The following is a 19,220-nucleotide window of genomic DNA, read 5'->3' as shown; positions in this document are numbered from 1 at the left end:
TCTTATATGTAATGTATAAATGTAATATGGATTTAAAAAGAATGTATACTAATAGATTAAGACCAGTACAAAATAAAGAATATTATATAAGTGAACCTAAAAGTATGAGTACTTTTTATAGAAGTGAAAACATAGAATTAAGGCCAGATCAATCATATGAGGTACAGAGACTTATAGTAAAACCTGTGCCCTATGAAGGAGAAATTGCTAGCAAAAGTGTTATTTGTGGGGAAATAATAACAGATACTCCAGATAGGTTATCAATAAATACTAATCTACCATCTGTAATAGGTGAAAGGCAAATTTAAGTAAGTTTCCACGAATTATGACCATGTAAAAAGATTTTTTATTATAAATTGTATTTGATTAAAATATTTAATGAGCTAAATATATATGATGTTGTAGAAAGGACACGCATAAGTTCATTATAATGGACTTTGAGTTTTCCACGATTAATAAAACTAGTATGGTGCTAATATCGGGAGCGATATCAAACAGTCTGGACCGTTTTAAAATCCAAAAACTAGAGGGTCGACCATTGTATCTACCAGTAAATGAAGAGGTCAGACCTATGAGAGACCAAGAACTTCTGGTAGCGCAGAGGGAGATAAAACAAATTTTTAATTGTAAAACGGAACTGAGAGATAAATACTTAATATGTGTATTCAAATTTTATAATTTTTTTTTACCACTTATTATTGCGTGTTATTAAAATATACTATGGTCATAAAATATACCATAGGAGACGGACAACAATTTTTTTTTTTTTTAAAATTCGAAATTATATTTATTACTTACACCAACGCAGCTGAGACTTGATTTAAGAGTAGTTGGTACCTCCATTTAATTTTGATTTTGGATCGTAATCGATGTGTTGCTGACAGGATTCTTTGCGGAGTTGTTGAAAGTTGATCGTCACCGACTTCCTACGATGATTCAATTGATAGAATTTCCTCCTCGAATTGATTTGGTTGGAATATTTTGAAATAATTCAAAAATACTCCGTATCCAAATGTTTTTTTTTTTGCAAAACCTTGTCCACGGCGCCAATTGTAACAAACCGACTACGTCTGTTTGTTGGTGTTGTAAAATAAATAAGAAGAGTTGTTCTTTTCTTTATAAATTGAATACTTTTATTTGATTATAACAAAAACAATAAATTTTATAAGTCCAAATTGACTAAATTAAAGAGTGGGAGCACTGGGAGCTAGCGAGATGTGACTGTTATACTCCAGCTAGCTCCCAGCTCGTCGTTGGTGTTGGTCCGTCTACCGAAACCTATTCGAGTTTCGAGCGACGTATTTTATAATGGCGATCCTTGGATCGTATCCCTGCTACTTAACCACATAAGGTCACTCCGTGGGCGGCCACGCGCTGCACACGCCGGATGTCCCTTGCCCATAGATATATACAACAACTATAGATAGCAGATAGTAGTGACCGATATTGAAGTCGGCCGCCATTTACAAAAAAGCAGGCAATGTTTACATTTATTCTTATCATGAGGATACTGATAATGCTATACTTATTATCATTCACCATATTATGAATTTCGAAATAATTCGAATACTCAATGCAGACGCAGAGATTTGCGACGTTACAGTAGCCCATAAAGTATTGCACTTCGCGACTTTTGTTAGTGTGTTACTGTGTTACCGACTTGACTGGTTAGTGGTTGAATAAAGTTGCGTACATTTAAAAAACATAATTATTTTTAATTTCCGATTGTAAATAATAAATACTATTATTTGCCATTATGCCAGTCTCATGTTCAGTGCACAAGTGTACAAATAGACAGATACGTGGTTGTTCCAAACATTTTTTTAAGTGAGAACTTTTAGTTTTCTATCTGAAAAAAATAGACCTGAATCTGATTATTATTTGTATATTTAATGAATTGTAGGTTTCCTTTAAAAGATCCCTATAAACTACAATTATGGATTGATGCAGTTAAGCGTAAAGGATTTAATCCGAATAATTCTAGTAGAGTATGTAGTGACAATTTTTTAAGCTCCGATTTTGTTCCAAGACCTGGAGGAAGTTATAAATTAATGTTAAAAGGTGAATCAGTTCCTTCACTTCTTATGTCTGGAAGTTTGGAACCTCCTAAAAAAACGTGTAATATTGAAACTATTCATAAAACACCACTACAAAGTACCAATATGACAATTACACCTAATTTAAATCCTACAATTTTGAAATCGCAGGAATTTATTGAATCAGTTACAATTGATTTATCTGTCACTACTTCACCACCAAATGTTAGTTTAACCCCCATTAAAACACCACACTCTATATCTCCTTTATTAATGACACCTTCAAAATGTATTCAGCACTCTTCTACATAAGTAACACCTGCTAGGAGATTGAACTTTCCAAAATCGCCTATAACTCATTCTACACCAACTAAAACCAAGCTGAAGAAAAAACCGAAACTGTTACAACAGAGAGTTAGGCATCAGCGATTAAAGATAAATAGTTTACTACAACTATTGAAATCTTTACAACAAAAAGGTTTGTTGAATAGTAATGATGGTGAAGTTATAAGTAGTAAATTTGAAGGGCTTTCTCAAGAAATTTTTATGAACCAGCTGAAAAATTGTAAAAGGCATGCTAAAGGTCAGCGTTACAGCCCTGAAATAAAAAAATTTGCTTTGACATTGCACTATTATTCACCAAAAGCTTATCAATATTGCCAGTTAGTAAAATTGCAATTTTCATATACAAATTTCTCACAAAAGTACACAAAAATGTGTCTACATGGGTTGACATATTTTTAATTGTACTTAAATTGTAAGATGCAATCATTTCTAAAAAAACAAGCCAACTGCTTACGCTTTGTAATACTGGATGCTATATTAATATTAATATTTTAATTAGTTTTTATATTAATACAAATATTTTAATTAGCTATTTTATTAATATAAATATTTTAATCAGCTTTATTTATATGTATTTGAATGCATCTAAGATTTGAATACAATTTTAGAAACATTTTACAAAATTTAATACAATTGTACAAGGGCGCCTATAAAAGGGTGCAAGGAGGTGACATGTAACCCATAGGTGCAAATTAGGAGGGGGGCTTGCCCATATTACACAGGTACATTATTTATATATGTTGTGTATTTATTTTCTGTTCTTTAATAAAATCTATTTAGTTGGTTCTTAGTTATTTTTTTATGATATTGTCACCCTCCTAGGTTCTGATTGATAGGCGCCCTTGGAATTGTATTAATATTACTAACTATAAGTATAATTTTTAGATCAATATTAGCTCTTCCACATGTATCAGCAATAAGGAATTGGACTTCATCCATAAATGGAGAACCCGGGTTTTTTAAAGACGTTTTAAGTGCACTTGAAAAATTGAAACCATTCGACAAACATTGTACCCTAATTATTGATGCAATGGCTATAAAACAACAAATTATTTGGGATCCAAAAAGCAAACAGTTTATAGGTTATTGTGATTTTGGTAATAATTTAGATATCGAATGTACAAATAATACTGCCACCGAAGCTCTTGTTTTCATGCTAACAAGTTGTAATGGCAAATGGAAGATACCTATAGAATATGTTTTACAAAACAAAACAGGAGCAACAGCTTAGGCTGAACTCATTAAATGTGCTCTTTCTGTAACCCATGCAGCTGGTTTAAAAGCTTGGTCTATAACATGTGATGGTTGTGCTACGAATTTTTCAACTATGAAAAAATTAGGTTGTAATTTAGATGTCAATAACTATGATGATATTCAATGTAGCTTTAAACACCCAATTACAAATGACAATGTTTATTTTATACCCGACGCATGTCATATGTTGAAATTGGCTAGAAACACATTGGGGAACATAAAAGAAATAAATTCAAATAAAGGGACAATCATGTGGAGTTATATTGAAAATTTGCATTTTATACAACAAGAGTTAAGTTTCAAATTTTCTAATAAATTTAGTACGTTTCGAGGTCACGTGCAATTTATCATAAGAAATAGGCGCTTTGTAGGCCTCCTTCAACTATTATATATATATATAGAGTTCTTGTTCTTTGAAGTTACATTGTTTATTTATAACTACCTGAGTGATTTACTAATTAACATGGTCACAGCTCGCTACAATAATCTCATTGATGAAAATTATTCTTCATCCATCTTGAATCATGCGAATTATATCTGAAAAATAAATATTTTTATTAAAACTCCTTGTAAGATATGAATAGGCAATAGAGTATGCAGGAATGCGGTTACCTACCTTATCAGAATTTTGATATGTGATAATCGTTCGGGAGCTAACTTCACAGACACATAATGAATGTATTAGATATCGGTCAATGATATTATAATATGTAGCAACGACATTCTGTTCAAGGTGTTTCTTGTTTTTTGGGTCTTGTAGAACACCCCTAAAACGAAACAGTAAACAGTTAGCTTTGGATAAGTTGATAATCTTAAATTCCATGTACAGCTATGGGTTTTGATATCACCCGTTTTGTTGGCGAAGTAGATGAAGAGCTTCTCTGCCCCATATGTACTGGAGTACTACAGGACCCAGTCCAAGTAAAATTTATACACTTGCATAATCCGACTATTCACATTATTAATACCAAACACTTCATGTCTCTTTACTCAAAGTAGTGAAGTTTTCATTTTTGATGTATCACTGTGCAATGCTTTATCAACTGTTTACTTTTTCAGGCACCTGCATGCGAACACGCATTCTGCAAAGGTTGTATACTTGAATGGCTACTAAGACAATCAACATGTCCAGTAGACAGACTTTCCGTTAATGTTCTTCAGTTGCGACCGGTGCCACGAATTCTAAAGAATCTACTGAACAGGTTTGTCATTACTGTTAATCAATTGACTGAAAATTTTTTTTTGTATTTCGATACATAAAAAAAGGAATTTATGAAATAAGTATTTTATGTAGATGAGCGGAGTAGAAGACCAACATTTTGTGGGGTAACCACTCTAGGGTACTACTCCATCCATCTAAACTTTAAACACTGATAACTTATATACTACTCGTCCTAAATTCAATTTTTATGAATTGAAATACTTACAAAAATATTTTGTTTTGAAATAGAAAATTAAAACTGTCAATCCAAAAAATAAAAAAATTTTAATGATAAAAAATATTAAAGGTATGTTTTTTTTAAATTTTGTTTCTCAACAATTAGAAATCATGTAAAACATTTTTTCCAAATACACTTCTTGAAATAATGAGTGTTCAATGATAAAATAATCAGCCGGCATATAACATCTTACTTTTATTTGTTAGTTGATATTGTAAAACTGAAATATTTTAACCAACTCATTATGGTACAGTCTATTATAGTCCTAAGAAGACAATAAAATAATCTTTATTTTCACTCTAATATGTTTCTTTCAACTCTTCTACATTTACTCAACATACACTGATTATTTTGTCAAAGAACACTCAATATTTCAAAAACTTCAATTTTTTCATTCATTTTTAAGTCTTAACAAACTAATTTTAATTTTTTTATCTTAATCATGTTTAAGTTTGTTACTGTTGTGTATGAGAACATTTTTAATTTCATATTCCAAAGCAAAATATTATTCAGAATATTTCATTGTATACAAATATTCTTTGTTAGAATAAGACTTAAAATTGTATGTTGTCATTCAAAAAAATAAGAAACTTAAAAAATATTGGGTGCTAATTCGGTATGCGCTCTACAGCTATTGCCGTTCTACACTCTGTCTACGTTTGGTACGGAGATATTCGAGTATTATTATATAACATATTGCCTCGTTTTTATATGTTGAGTATTTCTTATAACTTTATCTTATCTTTAATCATCTCTAATTATCTTTACCTTAAATTTGATTACAGTTGTGTTTTCAGTTATATAGCTATAGCTTATTTTCCTAATATTCTTATTTTTTGTGTATTATTTATTAATTGTGATGGCTGTGTTGATATTTCGTGAGTTTTATACTATAGTAGTACCAAATAAGATTGTGTGTCATCGGTTTTTAGTAGAAAAAAGATTGTTAAAAAGTGCCGAAGACAAGCCGCTTGTCATAAATTTGGCACAGAAATGTATGTAAGACAACAGAAATGCCATAATAGGGAGTGGATGGCCATTTTTTGGTGTCCAAAGAGAGGCTGTCAGGCGACAAGATCGCCACGAGCTGGTAGCAGCTTTTTTTCATTTTACTGACTTGAACCAACATTGTAACAGTGAATTAACACCTTGTTAAATTGTTGAACTTGTGTTTATGTTTGTGTTGGAATCGCCCGCACAAATAGTAATGGATCTGACTGGAAGAAGCAATAAGTGTGTCACCGACTGGTTTAACATGTGGTGAGAAGTGAACACAGCTGTTGCGAAGGGTGTGAATATAGGTGTCTCACAAACCAAGGTTTATACACAAGACAGTAAATCACCAAATGTCATTTGTTGATGCAAATACAGGAACCCACACTCAAAACATTGAGAGGTCATGGTTGGACGTAAAAATTAAATTATTGAAGTAAATGAAGAGTATGTTCCTTTAAATCATTAGCAGTCCCATCTTGATCACTATTGCTGTCGAGTGTCGACTTTACCGTCAAGACAGGCAGGACCTTTTCTCACCATGTTAGAATACATTTAGTACGTGAATAACTAGTAAAATGAAACACAATCAAAATTACATATGTTGAGCACATACCGACTCAGAAATTTAAATGTAGAGTGCATACCGAATCAGAAATTTGTATGTAGAGTGCTACCAAATTAACACCACATATTGTTTAGTAACTACTTAAATGGTATGAAATAAAAGATTTTCAAAATATTGGATAATAATTATAAAACTAATTAACATAAAATCTCTATATTAAGTATGATATTAAAAATAATAATAGGTACAAAACTTACATTATACACCTACAAAGTAATTGATTTAGTCTCCTATTAGGAATGATAGATCTTCGTTTGTTATTCTCATTATTTGTAGAGTATAATAAATAATTCATAGTAAAAAAAGGAATATGAAACTGAAAGAGAAACATTACAGGATTTAAAAACTTTGATTCTAAAATAAATTTTACTGAAAAGGATGAGTGAGTACTGTCAATGTAACCATCAATGATTTTAGGAAAAATGGTAAATTAGCTTGAGCTTTTCTATCAGCCAATGTGGACAAAGTATAAAATTGCATTCATGTAGTGGCCAAATAATTGGTGGTCTAAACTCTTAAAAATATACACTTCAGAAACTTTGATGATTCATTCTAGTTAGTAGCTTTTCCTTACTATGTTTGGGCTCCAAATAACTACATATTCAAGCATGGAACACACATATTAACAATAAAAAACTATTAAAGAACTAAATAGCTTGAAATCCACTAAAATTCTAATCCTAGCGTTTTCTAAGCCATTTTTTTACGTGACTATTTTAATCATTGTGCAAATTGCTACAAATAAAAATATTTTTTGATATATACTTGTTTTGATGGAAACTTAAATGTTTTATAGACCCATTGTTATTTATAATGCATTGAAATAATTTTAACCTATTTAGATTGTATATTGTTTGCGAAAATTCAAATTATGGATGTCAAAGTGTTGTAAAACTAGATACACTAGACTCTCATCTATCCGAATGTGAATATAATCCTAAAAGACCATTTCCTTGTGAACAAGGATGCGGTTTAATCATACCAAAAGATGAACATAAGGTCTGTATTTAACATGATTATACCAATGTGTAACATTTTAATTCACCCATTTATTTTAATTGAAAGGATCATAACTGTGTGAAAGAATTGCGAGAATTAGTACAAAAACAACAACAGAAAATAAATGAAATGCATCAAGATATGGCTACATACAGATATGAAATGACTGGAATCAAAGATGAAATGAGAATTTTAAAGGTAAAATGTTTATTTCCATTACATTATGCATAATAACGTTAGCTGTTAACTATTTCTGTTTCGTTCATTGTACTTGAACCTTTAGTTTTAAAATATGATTTACTTCTGTTCCAATTAAAAATATATCGTATAAGCCTATATGTTCTGTTGAATCAATTAAAATGTAAAAACATTGTAAAATAAAGTTTAATTTTAAATTTGAATATAATATATTTAGATAACTTAAGATCAATTCAAAGTTTATCAAATTAAATCAACCAAAATGAACGTTTTATTCATTAGAACAACTAAAAAAATTTTCTTGATAAGATAAAAATGTATCTTCAAAAATTAGATGCTAAACACTCTTCTTCTTAAGATCAAAAAGTATAAAATAAATAATAAATATTATTATTAATATTTAATATAATATAATAAGTAATACTCTTCAATTTAATTTCTCATTTGACTTAAAATGTTTTTCTATGGTAGGTATAACAATTATGTTATATTGTGTTTACTCGTAGGCTAGAATTAATATAAATTTTAATCGGTGAGTTGGTGTGCTTAATTCAAAATCAAATTTAATTATTACTTAAAAATGGACTCATACAAATAATTTTTTTTAACTTTATTTTATTTCATGATAGTTACATATTTATACTCAAAAGTTGAAGAAATTTTTCAATCAATGTTATTACTTATCAACACATTGGTATGAATAATATATTTTGTTGACAATGAAAGTATTTCCCATCTTAAATTTCAGATTTTTGTTAGTTCAATTACATTTAAAATGTTTGGGTATTTTAATGCCTAACCTGTATAGATAAAAAAATTATTGTTGAAAATATTTATTTAATTAATTATTAAAAAAAAAAAACAAATTTAACAGTACATTTTAAAAATATATATACCCTAAGGACTCATATTATATTATTTAATCTTTAAATCATTTATGCACAATGATCATAAATAATTAATTTAATATGATCTTAGTGCAATTGCATAGAATAGGAACGCGCATTTGGATTGTGCACGGGCATTGAATTAGGTTTAGATATGCTCCATTCATACCAGACTTTTGAAGTATCACTAAGGCGCCAGAAATGTACTTTCAACTGCTCATCTTTCTTCAATGTTACACTGCTTTTAATTGGGATGTAAGCGGGATACCAACTAAACATTCCCGTACTAAATGTCGAAGGTTCAATACTTATATTTACATCCTTGTATAAGACTGCATTGAAATATCCAGCAAATCCGTGCAAAACGCAATCTTGTTTTATGTCAAACGTCAGTGTTGTGTATCTGTTATTGTTTCTTTCTAAGTCACATCTCGGATGATCAAAAGTGAACAATGGCTGTGCAGGGGATATGATGTACATATTGCGCATGTTAACCACATATATTTGCTCGGCATTTTCGTGTAAATTATCCATAGGTGTATTGGATTTGAACATTTTCATATTACTAAACAGAGTTTGAGATTGTAATGGGCTTAAATAAGACGTATATGATGAGGGAATACAGACACCGTCTTCTTTCAAAAACTTTTGTGCCCCATCTAAACATTCAGGTGAAAGTTCATTATCGCCAAATGAACCCAACAATTCAGACACTAGTATATCACATTTTTCTTCAAACTTCCATGTTCTCATGTCTGCACAGACTACTGTAACTAAATTGTGCCAATAGTTGTCATTGTTATAATTCAAAACATGTAATGCGTTCTCGTTTTTTTCAATCGCATACACTTTTATAGGAACTTTAGAATTATCTGATGCTTTTAGACTAGCATTCACCAAAGGCCCTCTGCCAGCACCCACTACACACACTGTCAACACTTCAGTGCTACCGCTCTTAACTTTGTCGGTTAATGCTTTGGTTATAGCCTTTTCATACTGTTGATACTTAATAGGATCTTGTTCAAACACAGCGTAAACATTGTTATCCAAGTTGTTGATTAGTGGCTGTAAAGGCACTTGTAACAAATCTTCGTAAGCATAAGAATAACTGTAAAGTTTGTCGGATTTATTGTTGTCATGAATAAACGACAAATATTCAAAATACGGTTTCATGTTTTGATTGGACTCACCACTTATAAAGATACAGGCGTCAAGATCAAATAGCTTGCTGACAAATGCTTGGTGAGGACGAGAGAGAACAGGAAAACCCATTTTGTTGGTCAAAAATATGGAAGTGGGCGCAATAACTGCCTTGATAGGTTCACCCAGCCATCGATCAAGCTCTTGTTCGTCAGGCAAGTCGTCACTGAGTTCCAATGCCAGGCATACCGATCTGTGATAGTCACACGCTGCACTGAACGCCGACCACAGCTTCCAAGTGTCTACTGCATCGCTGCCATTGCTGTCGCCATTTACATTGCCTCCACTACCACCACACATGGGCACTCTTACGTAAAAGTTAATGAACACGTTGTCGTGGAGGGACACGTTGACCAGACGTGCCAAGTTGGGCATGCAGCCATCCAGCGGCAGCCGGAACATGATCGCCGACACATTCAGGTACGACGCGTACGAGACTTCCTGGCGGAAAAGCTCGGCGTCTCGGTCCCTGGCAGTGGCATCCGCCGAATCCAGGTCAAGGTGTGAGGACAATTTCACCACCACCCGGTTCCACGTCTCCGCCTGCAGAATCACGTCGGCCCTGCTCACTAATGCCGACCGATCAAGATTCGCAGCGTCGGGCGTCAGTTTGGCGTGCACCAGTGGAATGCACGCGTACGAGTAGCCCCAGTCGGTGAGCTTTTGGATACACGCCACCAGGTCCGGCACCGACGTGAAATCGAAACCGAATTTTATTTGACTCTTGGACGTGGTCATCGCGATGGTGTGCTGACTGTTGTAGTGACTAGTGCACCGCACCGAAGGACACTGATCGTTCTGAATCCTACAACCGTCGTCGTTATTTCAATAATATTACTATGTCGTGATATAGGTGATGACGGTTGTTTCCGGTTTCGACGTTTGTCTTGCACTCAAACAGTTACTGTTGAATTTTTTATTTTGTAAATTATAGTAATGTTTTCGCTATTCGCTGGCATTGTTGTTTTTGTTTCGAACACGTTGTTATCATAACGTCTGCCGCCTGATCGGCGTATTCCGGTTAAAACCGAAAAACGGTCTGTTATCATTTTTTATCGACAGTGCTACAACAACTTATTGGTGCACGGTAAATTGAATATTACCAGAATATGGATGTAATATTAATATTACGAATTACGATGTTATGCGTTCCGATTGTAATTTTTTACCCAAATCCCATTGTGATTTATTATTTATTTATATACATGATATTAAATAGGGTACCTATAAGTTTACGTATCGAAATTCCTATTTTCGTGCTTTACTGACATTGGCTTTGGCTATAATGTATTACTGGATAAGTTAATATATATATATATATATATATTTACACTTATGTCCGCTAAAAGGATAGCTGAATAAAAATTCAAAATTAGATCTAAGCGTCCATTTCACAGGACAATGTTAATAGACAGTAGCATTGGCTCTCTGAAGTTTTTCGAAGTTCCGTTACAAAGAATTTTCATTTATGTTATTGATACAAAAAAAAAACCGAGTAATTAGATAGTTGGTGATTTTTTTGTAAGAAATGGCAATAATTATTGTCATTTGTAGCTAAATAAAAAAAAACTCGAAGAAAGGAGTATTAAAATATTAGAGTTCTGTTACTTAACATAAACAAAGTTGATTGGGCACTCAAGTAGTTAAGTGTAATTAATTCAGATACCTAATAATAATTATCGTATTTTAAATAACGAAAATAATATATGGTTTCGTTTTATCTTTAGAGGAATTTATAATTATTGATTGTTGCTTGACCTAATAACTAATTATCGTTTTAGTAATTTAATAGATTACCTACTGGTCAATACTATTATGTTTAAACAAATAAAACATGATTGATAAATAGATAGATTAATCCGTACTTATCTCTAACTATGCTTAATTACTTAAACCTTATTTTTTATCGTTTTATGGACAATAAATGACTCATTGAAACTCTCTTATAGTTTTACATAAAAATTCCGTTATTAAAAAAAGATTTGAACTTCTATGGTTATATGACTTTTTTTAATCATAAAAATATTATTTGATTATATATTGTAACAACACTTCTCTAGTCTCTTATAATCAGTCAGTCGTCAGTGTGAATAGGATACTATGTTGAGCAAGCCGTGTACAACAATCTTTCACTTTTTATGTTGTCCTATACAATTAATAGTTAAAATATGGTGCTTATTAAAGGTTAACTATTTTAAAAAAATTAGAAAGTTGAAGGAATATGTTTTATTAAATTTTAATTTTTTGTTATATTATGCAGGGTTATGTGCGAGCCTTGCGTGTATGCAATCCAAGCGTAAGAGCCGTAGCTGATGAGTTGGAAAGAGATGAAATTGAACGTTGGTCAAGTTCTCTTCCACAAGCTAGAGTTACTCGCTGGGGAGGAATGATTTCTACACCCGACGAATATCTTCAAGTATGTAACAACTAATTAATATTGTGAAACTATTATTATAATAGGTATACAAAACTATTGTTTATTTTTAAATATTTTTCTTATTCAGAACAACATAAAACAAGCACTAATTGAAAGTGGTTGTCCTGCTCATATCCTAGATGATCTCGTTAAAAACTGTCACGAACGCAATTGGCCATCCGGACTATCAAGCCTAGAAACTAGGCAACACAACAGAAGGCACTATGACCGATACAACTGCAAACGTATACCAGGAAAACAGGCGGTCATTGTTTTACCTTGTGATAATATTATGGTTAGTGATGACATGATGTCTGAACCTGGTCTCATTATGATTTTTGCACATGGAATCGAATAAACTGTATGTGCATGTCGTTTCAGCTACCGTTATCAACTATTTTTTTTTTAGTCCTATTTTGTTATTTTTTTACGTCCAAAAAAAGTTATGGTTAACAATGAACCATTGTGATAAATTATATATACCATAAATCTATTACAGATCAAGAGATCACTCATGTTTTTACAGCTGCTTAAAATTGTAATTTAAGATAAGTTTGTTTCTTCAACATAACAATTTCAGATTATACATTTTTAAAAAGACTAACAAAAAAAAAATATAATGAGCTTATCACAACTGTACAAAAGCCTATACTTCAGTATTGATAAAATGTGTTTGCTATAATATATACAATGACATTTAAATCTTAACAAACATTTTCAACTTGTTAACTGTAATAAAACATAATTTTATTAAGAAATTTTAACTTGAAATTTTATATTTTTATTATATGTATTTAGTTATCATAAAATATTTTAACTTTGAGATTTGTACATCATTGTTGTATAAATGCGTACCTAAAATATTATAGTTATCATAAAATAGCCAGTATGTGTTTTTAATATTATGTTATATAGCCTTAATGAAATTATTGTTTTATATGAATATATAATAATTTGAATGTTTAATATTAAGTCAATTATACGAAAATTATCATGCTAAGTATTGTCGTAATCATATAATATACAAGATTTTTTATAAAGTACTTCAAACTGTTGTGTATACAGCATTATTTGTTATCTTATTAATACTACAATAATTATTATTACATTGAAATATCTAAGACAAATTTAAACTATAATTAAAAATAAAATACTTTTAATGTTATAACTTATAAGCATCTGAGACAGTTGTATATATATAAGTAACTCATGGTACTCAACTTCTTATTTTGGATTTGAAATTCAATGATGAGTAATAAATTATAATCAGAACTATGAACCCTTTGGTAAAAAATAGTAGAACAACATCATAAGCTCAGCTGATTGATGAATAGCGGCCTATTTTTTGTATATGAAAATGTATACAAATAACTTTAAATAGTATTTATGTTTTAATCTGGTGTTAAAACAGTGGTAAAATCAAGACTTGTGAACATATAGTGTGCGGTTATTTTGTAATGAAAAATACTCGAATGGTAGATCGCAGATACTTCCAAATTCCAATACAAAAATAATTAGAAGATCCACATATATTTTTATTTACAATATATGGGTACTTGATTACAATAAATATAAATGTATGTGTAGGTAAATAAATATTTATTTACCTAATTTGTTAAATCATACTTAAAATGTTTGATTTTTAATTTTTTAAATGACAAACATCCAACATAGATTTCACTTCTTTTTAAAGAAATATTCTATCTAATTATTTAAATGTACAAATAGTTTAAAAAAAACACTCAGATTTTAAACTTAAAAGTTAGAGTATGTTTTACAGTAGGATAGAGAATCTAGTAAGTTGCCAAAACAAAATATTTCTAGTTCCTTTTCTCAGTATTTGGGAAAACCAAAAAATAAATAAGAGAACACTCTTTGACCCCTTTACATGGGTAAAAATATTATTATAAAAATAATAACAATAAACTTATTTTCAACTTTTCAAATCACCCCAAATGATCCTAACCATCATGGCTGTAACTTTTTTTTTCGATAGGTGCATCATCCTTTAATAGTACTAAATCCTTCAAGTGAATTTCTATAGTACCTATTCTCTTATCATATCCTTAGTACTTTTTAACTAGTTTTTCTCTCTTGGTTTTAAGCGATTCTTGTTAGTTATATAGTAAAATATTATCATGGTTCCCAGTGGCAGCTTAAACGGGGTTAATTAGACGCAATTGAGTCACGAAAATAATGTAGGGTGGGTGTTGAAGGTTGACGTTTGTAGTTGAGTAGAAGTTAGAAACTTATTTTAACATCATTGATTAAATATAAAATACATTTAACATTTACATAATCAAAAGTCAACAGGAAAATAAATGCTAAAGATGCTATAAAACTACATCGGACTAATTGTACCTAAAAATATAGATATAAAACGTGGGTGGGTGGGTGGGTGTTGAAAATTATTTACTGTATCATCGAAAAAATAAGTTCACTCCGCCACTGATGGTTTCGGTTTAGTCCTTCATTTAATCAATATTTTTAACGTTCGTCCATGTACTACCTTATGCGCACTGTTGAAAATCAGCGAGTACCTATGAGAGGATTGTTTATTTTATTTCATGTGTAACTGGCAACTACATTAGTAAAGGTTAGAGCAGTGTCTCCACTCCCCTTGACTCTTTTAACAAAAAATATGTCATTAAAGTTTTCCCAAATTTTATTTATAGTAATTTGTTACTTTTCTTCAAGTACCGGCATATTACAGGTACCTACCTACATATGACGTTGTACCTGCTTACTAGTTATACTATGCGTGTAGATTTCATACATTTCAGATTAGTAAAATTAATAATTTTGTTATATTTGATACACGAAAAGTATTATCATGTAGTACAAATTTGTGTAGGTATCGTATTTGATCATATTTATATTATTTCTGCAGCCGTCCAATATATGTGTATATATTATGTGGACTTATACAGGAAAACGGCGCCGAGTGTGCATCGTACAACATACAACGTCATATATTATAGTTTCTGTCGCTGATGCACCTGGTTCGCTGGTGCAGGCCGCCGGAAAATGCGCGTCTAGCGGCTACAGCCGGTCCACGTACTGCTGGTTTGCTGCGGCACGTCCGCGGTCACGGGCGGCGCGCCGTTACGAATGGCCCGGTAGTAGTACATGAGCGAGTCCTGCAGTGACGACTGCGGCCGCCGCGACGACTCCTGGTCCCGCGAAGGTCCGGCCGAACACCTGGATGTGGCCGCGGGTGTTCGGCGACCGCATTCGTTGGCGCCGCCGTCGCTGCTGTCACCCGGCGATATTGGAAGTACAGCCAGTAACCGTCGTCTCGGTGGCGGCGCGCAACATTCGTCTTCGGTATCGGTGTCGGGCGACGGCGGTTGGTAGGTCAATCTGCGTCGCTGGCGGGGTGGCGTCGACGCGGCGGCGCAGGCCGATTCACCGTCCGGCGACGGCGGCATATCCCACGGGATCTCGTACGTCCCGGTCGGGGTCGCGGGGCATCGTTGGCCCTGCTGCTGAGGCCGTCGCTGAAACTCGGCCAGTTTTCGTCTCTCCTCGTCGATCAACCGCTGAATCCGTTGCCGGTCGTCGGCGCTCGGATTCGGCAACGGCTGCTGCAGCTGCGTTCGAGCGGAAGCGCGTTTCAGTTTCTTGTACTCGCGCATCATCTCGATGATTTTCATTTCCCTTTCCAAGCATTCCACCAGGTGCGCCCGCTGCTCGTTCAACCTTTCCAGTTCCCGTTGCATGGTTTGCTGTCGGTCGTCGTTTTCGTTCTGCAGATCGGGCTGCATTTCGATCGGCGAGCCAACCGCAGCCTCCGAATACTGCCCGTTGTCCACGTAAGGTTCGAATGCCAAACACTTGGGCCTCGGCGGGGCCGATGACGGACGTCCTCGAGACACGTCTTGCTGGGCAACGTCCCGGTGCTCTTGCCAGTTACTCATGTCCGCCTGGTCGTCGAAGAAATCGGGCTGGTAGCTGTGTTGATTGGCCATGGATACCCTCGCCCGGCGTTCCCGGCCACACGGGTCCCGTGGTCGACTATTGCTGCTGCTGCAGCAGGACGACCGCCGCCGGCTGCTCTTCTTCTTCTGCTGCATTAGTCCTTCGTTGATGATCTGATCAACCGGGTCGACGCAAGCTGCAGTAGGACTGGCGTTTGGTTCAGGGCAGCACTTCGGCGCACTGGGACGACGCTGGCAACATATGCTCGCGCCTTCGGTGACCAAGCAAGGTGTTTCGACTTTGGTGCAGCCGCAGCAGCCGAGCTCCTCGGCCAGGCGCCGGCGCACGCTCTGCGTCTTGCAGTCGACCGGTCGGTCGTCCCGGCGGCACGCATTGGGACAGCCCCGGTCGCCCGCCCGCCTTTCCGGTGACGCACCAGCCCGGAGTCCCGACTGCGCTCTCCGGTGATGCGACGGAGGTCCTGCAAGGGTGATATCATTTTCCCTTAACTCCTCGTGGTGTGCGGGACTCATATCGGCGGTTTTTCGTGTATGTCAATGAGACGTGTTTCAAATTTATATTTATAGTTGATTTGTTTCTTTAAAAATATTGTTGGTGGTTTTAAAATTAGTGTACCTACCCATACGTATGAATTATAATACATAGATACGTCGTCAGGCAAATTATCATAGTAACCATCATCAGTTAGCCAACAGAGTAGATATTTGTTCCGCAATTTTATTTAAAAAAAATATTTTACATGACGTTCTTGGCAATTATTTTCAGTGGTTTTGAGATATAATTATATACTCCTTATTAAATAAAATCTTTAAAAAAGTTAGACTTAAATAAAAAATAAAAAACTAATTAGGTTAGTTGTTCTCGGTAAAGTATAACTGTACTCTGCCGGGTCAATAATATACACCTCACGTCCACGCCTCCACGGTACACACATTATTTGACATTCTAAGTGCCCTGCAGTTAAAAATTTTATATTATTTAATACGTATAATTACTGTGTGGTAATGATAATAATTAATAATAATATGATATATACTTATATTTATCTTTATAATGGAAATGTTATACCTATACGTCTTGTATAAGTTGTAGTTTTACCATATTTCAATCATATTATTATTGCAAAATAATTAATAAGTGTGGTAATTGTAATAGTTCTTAATACAGAAAAAAAGAAAAATTAACATTTTCGAATTTTTTTTCGATGAATACTTATTAGTAGAGCTGTGAATTTGTAGGAAGGTGCATCTTTTTTAGCTCAATGTGAAACATAGCTTTTTAAGTACACGATTTGAATAATGTGACAATCAAGACATTTACAAAACTTTTATTTTGTATTTTTGTATCTTTTTAGATCATATTCAAGATTTTCAAGAAGAAAAATTCGATACGTATCGATACGTAACACCTCGTATCGAAGTCCGAGTCTGATACGGGTCGGTACGTATCGCTTATATACTGCACGTGTAACTACTTGAACGCTCAAAATTGCCTCGATACGTATCGATACACTCCAAATTCTTCCTTGAAAATCTTGATTGTCATTTTTTAGTGGATTTTAGGGTATTTTTTTTATAAAATTCCGTCGATTTCCATCTCAACACACATATTTTTTATTTTGCACATTTTATGAAATAATATTTTACACAAGCTGTATGCAAGGGCGTCATTTCATATTTTTTCTGGGTGTGCAAACTTTTAGGCAGGCCAATTTTGACATTTCACCAGGCCATGAAAAAAAAATATTTATACATATATATATTTAAATGTAGGTAACCTATGCAAACCTATGTAAATGTTCTTTCCTTCCCTTTTATACCTTAGACGAATCTTTATTTAAACAATTTTATCAAACTCATTTTCATTCAATTTAGACGTCAGTCAAATAATAAAATAATTTTCTACAGTGAATAAGTGAATTTTTAAATTATTATTAATAAATGATGTTTAAAAACAAGTAAAACATAGTTTAAAATAAATGTTTAATAAGTACTTGTACTTATACATGTAATGATGAAATATGTATTTTATTAATTAGGTACCGGCTATACTATCCATTTAAGAAAATTTATAATTTTACATACTAAACATTACACCTGTATATAATGTGTCAGACGTCAATGTGTAATATAATTGCATCACTCATACTATTTTGAAATTTTTGAAAGATATCAACTATTGTGAAGATTTGGGTTTCAAATGTCTGATCCTACTGATCTAGGTGGATAAAAAAATATTGCGACAAATGTCCAGACCAACTATGCAGAGCTATTTAGAGGCATCATTCTAAAGCACGAGCTTTGGCAATATACGTGACGTTTTTTTGTTGGTACCTACAAAATAAAATATCAAAGTTGAAAAATTAAAACCGTTAGCGAAGAGTATAAAAAAATGTATCTTTATTCTTCGTGCTCAATCCTAAGCGTTTGATATTTTAGTTGATGTTTTTCCGCTGATTTCTCACCTTGTAAAATTACTTATACCAGCTATAGCAAATACTACTTATGGTTTGTAGATAAAAATAAATTTGATGTTTTTTACCTAGTCGTTTTTTTTTCCTAGATTCATAATTAGTGTTAGATATCTTAATGATAAGTTCTCTAATGTTTCTCCAATAGTATAATCATAGAATAGATTAAATCTATTCTGTAGTCTAATGTTTCTCTCAGACATTTTTTTAAAAAATATTTTTTATTAAATAAAGTCGTACCGACGTACGTCATCTTAACTTATTGTTGATAAATACATTTTTTTTATACATATGAAAAATAGATACCTAACAATTAGTAATTAGTAATAATATTACTTATTAGTTATTACTTTATTAGTAATAAAAGACGCTAACAGCTACGTTATAAATTATTTACAAATCAGAAGAAAATT

General features: G+C 33.0%; 3 protein-coding genes across 3 annotated transcripts; 2 read left to right on the top strand and 1 right to left on the bottom strand.

Moving 5' to 3' along the window:
* The first annotated feature begins 1,577 nt into the window (after window positions 1-1,577).
* On the top strand, window positions 1,578-2,363 carry LOC111038628 (THAP domain-containing protein 1-like). The gene is made up of 2 exons (XM_022321809.1): window positions 1,578-1,827; window positions 1,904-2,363. Exons 1-2 carry the CDS (start codon window positions 1,757-1,759, stop codon window positions 2,346-2,348), a joined length of 516 nt encoding a protein of 171 aa, XP_022177501.1. The 5' UTR covers window positions 1,578-1,756; the 3' UTR covers window positions 2,349-2,363.
* A 1,972-nt stretch (window positions 2,364-4,335) lies between these two features.
* On the top strand, window positions 4,336-12,801 carry LOC111038627 (E3 ubiquitin-protein ligase NRDP1). The gene is made up of 6 exons (XM_022321808.1): window positions 4,336-4,556; window positions 4,695-4,837; window positions 7,538-7,694; window positions 7,761-7,892; window positions 12,240-12,395; window positions 12,484-12,801. The coding sequence occupies exons 1-6, from the start codon at window positions 4,467-4,469 to the stop codon at window positions 12,751-12,753; spliced, it is 948 nt and encodes a 315-aa protein (XP_022177500.1). The 5' UTR covers window positions 4,336-4,466; the 3' UTR covers window positions 12,754-12,801.
* A 2,629-nt stretch (window positions 12,802-15,430) lies between these two features.
* On the bottom strand, window positions 15,431-16,849 carry LOC111038636. The gene has a single exon (XM_022321820.1). It carries the CDS (start codon window positions 16,847-16,849, stop codon window positions 15,431-15,433), a length of 1,419 nt encoding a protein of 472 aa, XP_022177512.1.
* Window positions 16,850-19,220: the final 2,371 nt, after the last annotated feature.

The sequence above is a fragment of the Myzus persicae genome, unplaced genomic scaffold (assembly GCF_001856785.1).
Source record: "Myzus persicae strain clone G006 unplaced genomic scaffold, MPER_G0061.0, whole genome shotgun sequence".
NCBI lineage: Eukaryota > Metazoa > Arthropoda > Insecta > Hemiptera > Aphididae > Myzus > Myzus persicae.
This window is presented reverse-complemented; position numbering and strand designations above follow the sequence as displayed.